Raw genomic sequence first — 9,534 nt, 5'->3', positions numbered from 1 at the left:
AAAAAAAAAAAAAAAAAAAAAGCTGTGAAAAACTTCTTGGTTTATTCTGCTCATAATCAGACCCCAAAACTAGATCCAACGAGATTAAATCAGGCATTGCAGTTTTTGAGGTACGTGCACATTTTAAGGACTTATGATTTAGTAAGGCATTCTTTCCAAGTTACTTTGCCTTTGAAAATGTTGGATGCCCTGCTAGCCAATTGGAATGGAGCTGGAAAAGAGTGCCTCCAGTGCCCCTGAAATTAAGCTGAACTGGGGGTGCCAGGCTTTTGCATGCTCAGTTTGGCATTTTTCTGAGGCACAGATTTCTGTTGCCACGCTCTGGGGAGGTCAAGCAGGGCAAATGTTGGAAATATCTTTGGTCAGCAAAAATCTACTGTATGTCCTAGAGATGGGAAAAAATGTGTGCAAATGACACCTTTATGTACTAATCTCGCTTTGTATTTCACCATTTAAATCATTAATCAAATAAACCATATAAGCTCCCAAAATAAAAGTAGTTTTAATAGAGATTAGGTGTCTAAATAGGAATGGAATTTAAATGTTAATAGTATTAAAATAAGAGTCAGTAAGGGATAAGAATGTTAGCCATTTTCCCCAGCTTCTGCACCATTTATAGATATTCCATTGCCCTGGGTAGTTATTATAATAGTGAATAAATGGAAACCTACATAAAATCTGTCTTTAAATGTGATACAGATGAGTAATTTAAAGATAAAGTTGTTCAAAGTTATTTTTACAACAATACGTGGGCAAATTTCCATGGTCTTATGACGCAGTTTAAGAACAGAATTCAGATTTTTATATCTAGTCATACATTTTGGATGGGGTTGAAAGGAGAATTTAGATTTAATGGTTACTTTTTATTCTTATAGTCACAAAATACTGGGAGATAAGAATGTTTATATCTAAAACTATAATTATGTAATTACTGATTTTCACATTCCCACAATTATAACAGCAAAATAGTTTAAATGCATTCTTACTATTTTCTTAATGATTTGGTTTGTTATTGCACTTTTCATAAAGAAAGTAAAGATCACATAGGTGGGAGAATGCTCAGGGGCCTCGGAGTCAAACAGAACTGGGTTCAAATCCCAACTCAGACATTTTAATCTGCAGTAAATCATCTAGCCTAATTGTTTCTACATTTTTGAAATGGGGATAATTGTTTGTTACAATCATTATATGATAAAATATACCCAAAATATTATGCTCAGTTTCTAAAATAAAGCAGGTTACATTAATTGTTTTTCTATTTTATTCCTAAACAACCATAGGGAAGCCAATTTTTTAGCCTAGCACTTCTCTGGATGCACAGGTAAGAGATTTACTGAACAATTGATTCCCTATGTGTCTTAGGGAGAGGGCCTGAGACTTGAATAGTCAGAGCAAGTCTAAAGAGAGAAGAAAACTGATATCCAACCCATAAAATAAGATGCTTTAAACTCTTCAGAAAAGATGACAATGTCTTCCACAGATAAGTACTTCAGAGTGATGATTTAGAAAGTGAATCTTTGAATAGTGTGGTTGGTATGTACAGTATGAATACAGAAATTGTGATGGGTTTCCCTCTTAATAGGCTCATTTAAACAGAGTAACTGTTGATATGTCAAGCTACAATTAAATTCCAGTATACCTAAGGATATTTGGTTGCTTGATTTCATTAGTAAAAATATATAGATATCATTCCTCAACAATATTTTTAAAATGATTGCTTAGTTGTATATAAGTGCATCATCTAGATCAGAGGACACAGAACAAATGTGTCCAGAGCCCAGGCAGCTAGAGTTACATTTTATTCTGACAGTCACAAAATACTGCCCAGTGCCCACCTGGCCATAGTGGAGCTCTTGACCTGTCTGAATAGCTAGCCAACAGTCAACACCAGCTCATGGTTGTCTCATTAAATCCTCGGGTATTTTTATAAGTCAGGAAGTATAATTTATGAGAAATAGCTCAAATTTTAAATGCTGGCAAGTAAATAATACATTTTCAAGCCTTGGCAGAGCAAATAAAATATAAGTATGAACTAAATTTAGCTCATGAGCCAGTAGTTTGCACCTTTGGATCTAGATCAGCCAATCCTCAATAACTATTTTGGGAGCTTATATGGTTTATTTGATTAATGATTTAAATGGTGAAATACAAAGCGAGATTAGTACATAAAGTACATAAATCAACAGACTGGCATAACTCATTGTCTGTGTGGTCTAATTGGATGCAGACATTATTAAAACCTAGAAGGAAAAAAAACCTGTGCACAAAATAAGATTAAGCCAGGCACAGTGTAGTGCGCCTGTAGTCCCAGCTACATAGGAGGCTGAGGTGGAGTATCCCTTGAGCTCAGAACTTTGAAACCAGCCTGGGCAGCATAGCAAAACTTCCTCTTTGAGGGAGAGATTAAGAGCCCTAGCAACTAAGTTATTTGTTCCTTGAGAAAACAGATTATGCCTTGTTCTTTTTTGTGGGTCACACTTAACATAGTATCTGTCCCATAATAAGCTCTAAGTAAACGTTTGTTGACTTAACAAATAAATAAGCTTTAAGAAAAATCTTGGTAACTCTGAGGGCTTTATTATACTTGTTCATGTAAAGAAATATTCTGTCTTCAAAGGCAGCAAGAAAATAGAAGAAAAGGAATAGTGATGTAGCCTTAGAATTTGGAGTTGGCTTGAAAAGCAAGAACTCTGTATTTTCAATATTATCAAAATACATCTTTTCTGGTAATTTCTATAATACTGCAGTGACTAATGAGAGCTTTTATAATATAAAGGGGTAAAATGAGATTTAACTTAAAACAAGAACCTAAACCAAGTATTTGTATGGAATTTTTATATTACAAAGTGCTTTCAACATGTGATTTCCCTTAACACAGAACATCGCTCTGAGCTAGACAGATATTGTCTTCATTTTAAAAATGGAAAAACTGAACTATACAGGAAGGTAAGTGATTTTATAAAGCCTTGCATAAAATTAGCAATATAACTTAATATCTGACTCAGCTCATGATGGTTCTCTCCTAACAGGGAGGTACCCTGGGGAACGAACAATATAGAATTGAATCAGGTGAATTACATATGCACAATGGTACTTTCCTAAACAGGAAGTGTGGAAATGGCCTCTGCTATGGCACAGAAGAGGAAGGAAAGAAAAAGCATGGAAGGGAGGTGTAATATTTTTCAAGAAGGTTTGTTGATATTGGAGAACTTTATTCATCATGACACTACTTGCCTATTGGTTAAGTCATTCAGCAAAATGACATAGATCAGTTGGATCCATGTCATTTTATCTGGAAACATATTGTTCTGTGATTTTTTTTTTTTTAATTTCCTAGGTGTACGTCTTCTCCACTAGAGTGGAAATTTTATGAGGATCAGAGGCTAAAACATACCACAGTGCAAGACTCCCAAGTACTCTCTATTCAGAATTCATTGAATTTTTTTTTTTTTTTAAACAGAGTCTTGCTCTGTTGCCCAGGCTGGAGTGCAGTGGCACAATCTCAGCTTACTGCAACCTCCACCTCCTGGGTTCAAGTGATTCTCCTGCCTCAGTCTCCCAAGTAGCTGCGACTACAGGCATGTGCCACCACACCCGGCTAATTTTTTGTATTTTTAGTAGAGATGGGGTTTCACTGTGTTGGCCAGGATGGTCTTGATCTCCTGACCTCATGATACGCCCACCTCGGCCTCCCAAAGTGCTGAGATTACAGGCGTGAGCCATCACACCCGGCCTTATTGAATTTTTGATGGGTTAATAGGCTACATGTATACTAGTGACAATACAACATAATGATTAAGAACATGGGACTTAAAGTCAATAGAGCTGTCAATGACCAGCTGGGCGACTTTGGGCAAGTTAACTCCACCCCTACAAGTCACACTGTCATCTGTAGAAGAGGCGACAGTAATAAGACTTACTGCATAAATTATAGTGAGGATTAAATAAATGCTTGTAAGAACCTAGCAGCATGCCTGCTGATACATAACATGCCCTCAATAAAAGTTTTCAAAACTGCAACATACTGAAATTTCAAGTTGAATAAAGTACAAAAGCTAAATGTTGATATGTGTACATTTACAGAAGGGAAGTTTGGTTGTTTCTCAAAAATAAAGTGAGACATTGAAAGAAAAATTTTAAAAAGTGATCCAAAATATATTGTTAAAACAATTTTTTAATTGATCCCACATGCCATGTACAATGTAGTCATAGCTCAGACAAGAAAAAGATATAGATGCAGTGACTTGCTATCAAAATAAATTACAAACAAAATCAATTTGCAGACAAGCTCAATAACTGAGGAAACCTTTCTACACGACATGGTTTACAAAGAAGAAAGGGTGAAGACCTGAGGTCTGGCTGGTCACAAAGAGGACATTCAAAAGAAGGAATGTGTGAAATATTCTTTTTTGAGAAATTTTCCTTGTTCCTAGAAACATGCGTAATTGTTATAAATGCATTATTTTATCAATGTCCAGCCAACTAATTTTCCAGCAAGTACTTGTTCTTAGAACTTTTATCTTCCCACATAGTTTTTTAGATCCTAATTGCCCCTAGCACAGGCAAAATATATGCAATGATAGAAGTACATTAAAGTAAGAAATAAGAGAATACTAGTTTCTAAAAGGAAACTGATACACACTAAGTGATCTTCATTATATTTAGGGTGATATATACGAGAGAAAGCTACCACCAAGCAATTGAAACTTTTTTCTACCCAAAAGTAGCAGAAAAAAAATGAACAATCACAGAGAAAATACCATACATTAATTTAGTGGAAAACTTGATGCCAAGAGAAAGTAATAAACTACTCCACTGACACTTGCCTTTTCACGTCTTTAGTATTTACAGGAGCTGATTCATGGAGCCTAAAAACTTTCCTTGAGTAACACCTTAACTCTGAATTTTCAGCCTTTGAATTCAGGCATAGGAATATCAGCCAAACCCTCTCACACAACCAGCCATTGGACCGGCCCATGAAAGTCAGCCACGAATGTCCATTCAGAGAACATCCTCAATTTCTCCTTGGCATCCTTTAGTGTCTGGGTTAAATTCCATAGGCCTGGAAGACTTCTCCATTAGAATATCATCTCCCTGCCTCCCACTACCTTCCTTGGTCTCCTCATGGAAAGAGTGTGGCAGGCAGTCCAGCTCTGAGTTACTCCAGACGTAGCCGGGTAAAGTGATGTGGCTGTCAGGCTGTCTGCTGGCAATCTTGGCAGCTTTGCCGGAGATAAGCACCATGCGTGTGCTGGCCGCCACCTGTGACTGGCTGCTGGTGCTGTGCGTCACAGTGGTGAGCATTGAGCCGCATCTGCGGCTGCCACATGGTGGTGTCCTTTTCCAGTCCACAGAGAGATTCCACCGACTCCACATCTTCTTCACCTCTGCCTGAACCTGAGCCACAAGAAACAGGTTGTGCATGAGAAATCCTAAAGGAGATCCTGCAGCCTTGATACAAGGAGGTTTGCCTTGATTTCAAAGACAGCAACAATCATTGATTGAGGTTCCTCTACATGCCAGGGACTTCATACATGTATTTTCTCTCAACCGCAAAAAAAACCTTCGAGATAGGTGTTAGTTTTGGAGGTGAGCAAATTGAAGCTTAGAGAGAGGTAAAGAGACTTGTCCAAGATCAGAATTTAAATAGAAGTTTAAATGCAACCAATAGAAATATCTGACATACGGGAGAGGAAAAAAAAAAAAAGATTCTGGGTTGGAAGAGAAACTCAAGATAAACAGTGCCAGTGAAAACTTCAGAACTCCTGCTTGGCACATGACAAGCCCATTGGAACCCCTGCACTGAGACCCGCCCAAACTCAAGCACGGCTTCTAGCAGCACAACGTGGCTTCCCTAGGATGATCTCAGCCATTGATAGTCCTGCCTGAGAAAGCTCAGTGCTGCCAGGAGAATTTACTATTTGCTGTAGCTAGCACACACCTGATGATAGGCCCATGACTCCCCTTTCTTAGGGCATTTACTAAAAAGGGCTCACAATTGTAAGTATGCAGCTCTTGTAATTCAGAAGCATCTCTCTCAAAGACCTGAGAGCCATCCCTTCAAAATATAATCATCAAGAGGGATAAGGCCTCTTGTCTCCCAGCCTCTGTGGGAAGATAGAATTCTAACTTAATTGCCTGCTTGGTAGCACAACTGGCCTAAACATGTTGATACTGACCAAACATTTTTTCACTTCTCTGACTCGACTGAGCCCTTACAGTCCACCTCCCTCATTCTCCCTTTAAAATGCCCAAATCACCTCTGTGTGAATTGGAACTGGGCTCAGCTCTTTCCCCTACGGTCAGCAGTTACTGAATAAAATCTGTTTTTACCACTTAAATTGCTGATGTCTTTGGCACCAGTTGAGGCTGAGCAATGGCATAGAAGGTACTCAATTTGAAATGTAACTGTCATGCTATCCATCTGCATCGGCAGCCTGACGGAGTCAGAGTGAGAAAAGAAGGTTCGTGGATAGAAAAGCAGGCACGGCAAATGCATTCTTAATAGGGTGGGGCTCTTATTTCCATTCATACTACTGAAGATTCATTTCTACTTCAATTGCCACTTTTCAGAAAGGAGCTTATTTGGAATTTCCATGGGAAGCAGTGGAAACCTGGTATGCTGATGTCACCTGAAACAACAAACTTCTATCTGTTCATCTTGGCAAAAAAAGTCAACACCTGACTGACAGAGCAGAAGCACCGTCATCTTGGACAAATGCCACCACTGTAAGTTCCAGCTCCCTTTCTAACCTCATGCATTTTGAGGAAATCCCTTCCCTTCTAACAACAAGCAGCCAGAAAGAGCAGACAGTAAAACGCTGGTAAGAAAGCTCAGGCACAGAGGAAGCAGGGAAAGTCTCTTGGGTAACCACCAAACTTCACAGTCTACAATGGACCCCAGTAAAACAGTGGGTTTTAATAAGCCCATTCCTTTCCCTTTAGGTGCACTAAGATAGGGAATCTAAAAGCAGACTCGGGGATGGGGTAGGAGGGGTGTGCAGGCAGCTGCAGGAAGATATATGGGAAAAGACACACAAAAATTCACCCTCCCAGATAAGCAAGACAAAGAAGCACTCCAAGACTGTTATAAGCTCTCCTGCCCTGAACCCTTAAAAACTCTTAGTCTGTAAGAGAGAACGCTTTCTGACCTAACTTGGCCAGAAGCCCCTCCCAGGGTTAATCTCCAAAATAAATCCGTCTTTGACTGTTGAGTGCTTTTTGTGTTTCTTTCCTCTTTCTTTAACTCTTACACTGAACTACTTACCCCTCCTGCAAAATAAGGTAAGAACAATACAGAAGTAAGTCAGGAAACTAATTTAAGCTCTTTCTGCAAGTACTGGACTAGCATGCCACAATGTCCAAACCCTAAACATGGTCAGAAGCATCAGCGGGTCTACCGCAATAAAAGTATCCAAGCACTGCTGGGGCCTGCAGCAAGCTTAAAATTTGAGAGAAGAAACATGGCAGCTCATCCAACAGCAGGGCATATTAAAAGTTACAAGGTAAAATGTATTATTATCTAGTGTAGTTACTTCTTTCCAGCCAACTCCTAAATGAACTGAAATTGTCCCACTATCATCTTATAGTTCAAAAAACATCAAAATTGTTGAAAGACTTTGTCCCAGGGAAACTTTTATTTGAGTTTTGTACAGAACTTGAAATGGAATAGAAGTATTAACTGGAATACGATGTTCACTGTCCATCCAAGTGTCTGTTTGTATTCCAACAAGGTTGCTTTTTAATATCAGAGTCTACAGATGAGTTCACATTTAAAAGTGCTAGAAGAGGAAGACTTTAGGTTATTTACACTAATTTTTTCTTTTCTAGAATAATTTATGATAAAAATAGCTTCCTTCTCCTCACCCATTCCATCCTGTAAATCCTGGAAATTCTAAAGAGATTCAGGATACATTGTGATGGCCATTTACAAGCTGAAGTGAGACCTGTGGGATGTCCAAGGTTCCTACAAACCTACCTCTCCATTGCAGTAGCAGTAGATGATAGACACAAAGAAACCCTGCAGACAAAAGAGAATGTTAGCCCACTGCCAACTCATAAAACTCACAGCACTAAAGCATCTTGTGTCAAAATGTGTATGTCCAAAAATTGTTTTTTATGATTCCTTCAGAGAATTATATACAAATTATTCTCTCCTAGTGTTTCCAAATCCTTATGTTTACATTAAATTTGTTTGACATCTTTCCTTGGTGTCAGCTGAACCAAATAAGTCGTTAAACATAAAACACTCCAAGACACACAAGGAATAGGTTTCTATCCTATTAGTTTCATTTATGTTGTGACCCATGGATCACATAATACCTGTCCTCTGCTTGGTAAAAGGAAGTTATAAGCTGTAAATGCTGAAAACTACAAACATAAAATACATGGTAAGAATACAAAGAAACCTTTTATTTCATTCATTCAAAAATATGTATTGAGCTTATGCAGTGTGGTAGATGTTCAGCATGACGGGGCAGGGATAAACAATGTAAACAAGACAGACAAGTTCCCTGTTCTAGAAAGGAAGAGACATGGATAAAATATAAACAAATAGCACATGAGAAAAATGCAAAATGGTAAGGGTTATGCAAGAAAAAAATGAGTGATTTTAAAAAGAGTAACGTAGTGGATATATTAGATGAACTCAAAAAAAGTATCTATGAGAGTGATATTCAAGTGGGTTTAAGTGACAAGAACAAGTAGCCAGCTGTGAAAATATTTGGGGAAAAAGCAGTCTAGGCAAAGGGAATACAAGTGTGAGCCCTGGAGGCAGAGGTGAACTTAAGCAACAGAACATATGGAAGCAATATTGTGCCCTAACTTAATGAGCTACATGGAGGCTAGTGTGATACAGGGTGAGAGGCAGACAGGTTCCACGACATGCAGGGCTGTGTATGCCAAACAGTGGTATGTGAGTTTTAGTCTGAGTGCAACTGGAAAACTTCGGGTATTTCTGGCAAGTATATGACATGATCAAATTTATATTCTTAAGATTCTCCAGACTATCATATGTGGACTAGCAAATGAGTAAGCAGGACAAAGAGTAATCCATGTGAGAGATGATGGCAATTATAGCTTCAAATGAGATAAAATGTGTGCCAGCAACCTCTTCCTCAGTTTTGTCTCCCCTCCCCACTCCTTTTTTCTCTTTCCTGCCTTCACCTTCTTTTATTTTTATTTATCTTCCATACACACAAGCAGAGTTCCTCGTTCTTGTAGGTGTTATATATTTTACAGCAAGACATTTCCTTATCTCTCTGTCCAGGCTTTTTTGTGTGAGGAACAGCTCCAGACTGCTCCTGCTGTGAGCAGAGGATTAACCTGACCTCTACAGGACAGAAAAGCACAGGCACTATAGAATATCGACCTTTCTGCCACCCCTGACTCTCCAGACAGGTGCACCAAAGCCAGAGAGAGAGCAGAGCAAAAGGTTGCAAAGGACCAGAAAAAGAAGAAAGAAAGAAAGAAAGAAAGAAAGAAAGAAAGAAAGAGAGAGAGAGAGAGAGAGAGAGAGAGAGAGAGAGAGAGAGA

General features: G+C 38.6%; 1 protein-coding gene across 2 annotated transcripts in view; it reads right to left on the bottom strand.

Moving 5' to 3' along the window:
• Positions 1–4,161: 4,161 nt before the first annotated feature.
• Positions 4,162–9,534, bottom strand: part of PTH2R (parathyroid hormone 2 receptor) — a 141,754-nt gene continuing 136,381 nt past the window's right edge. For both annotated transcript variants that reach the window (XM_017889351.1, XM_017889350.1), the window contains exons 12-13: positions 7,979–8,020; positions 4,162–5,397 (exon numbers count right to left, since the gene is read on the bottom strand). In XM_017889351.1, the coding sequence (XP_017744840.1) occupies positions 5,002–5,397; positions 7,979–8,020 (438 nt within the window). In that variant the 3' untranslated portion in view covers positions 4,162–5,001. The remainder of the gene's footprint in view (positions 5,398–7,978; positions 8,021–9,534) is intronic.

Source organism: Rhinopithecus bieti, unplaced genomic scaffold (assembly GCF_001698545.2).
Source record: "Rhinopithecus bieti isolate Rb0 unplaced genomic scaffold, ASM169854v2 scaffold_17939, whole genome shotgun sequence".
NCBI classification, from domain to species: Eukaryota; Metazoa; Chordata; class Mammalia; order Primates; family Cercopithecidae; genus Rhinopithecus; species Rhinopithecus bieti.
This window is presented reverse-complemented; position numbering and strand designations above follow the sequence as displayed.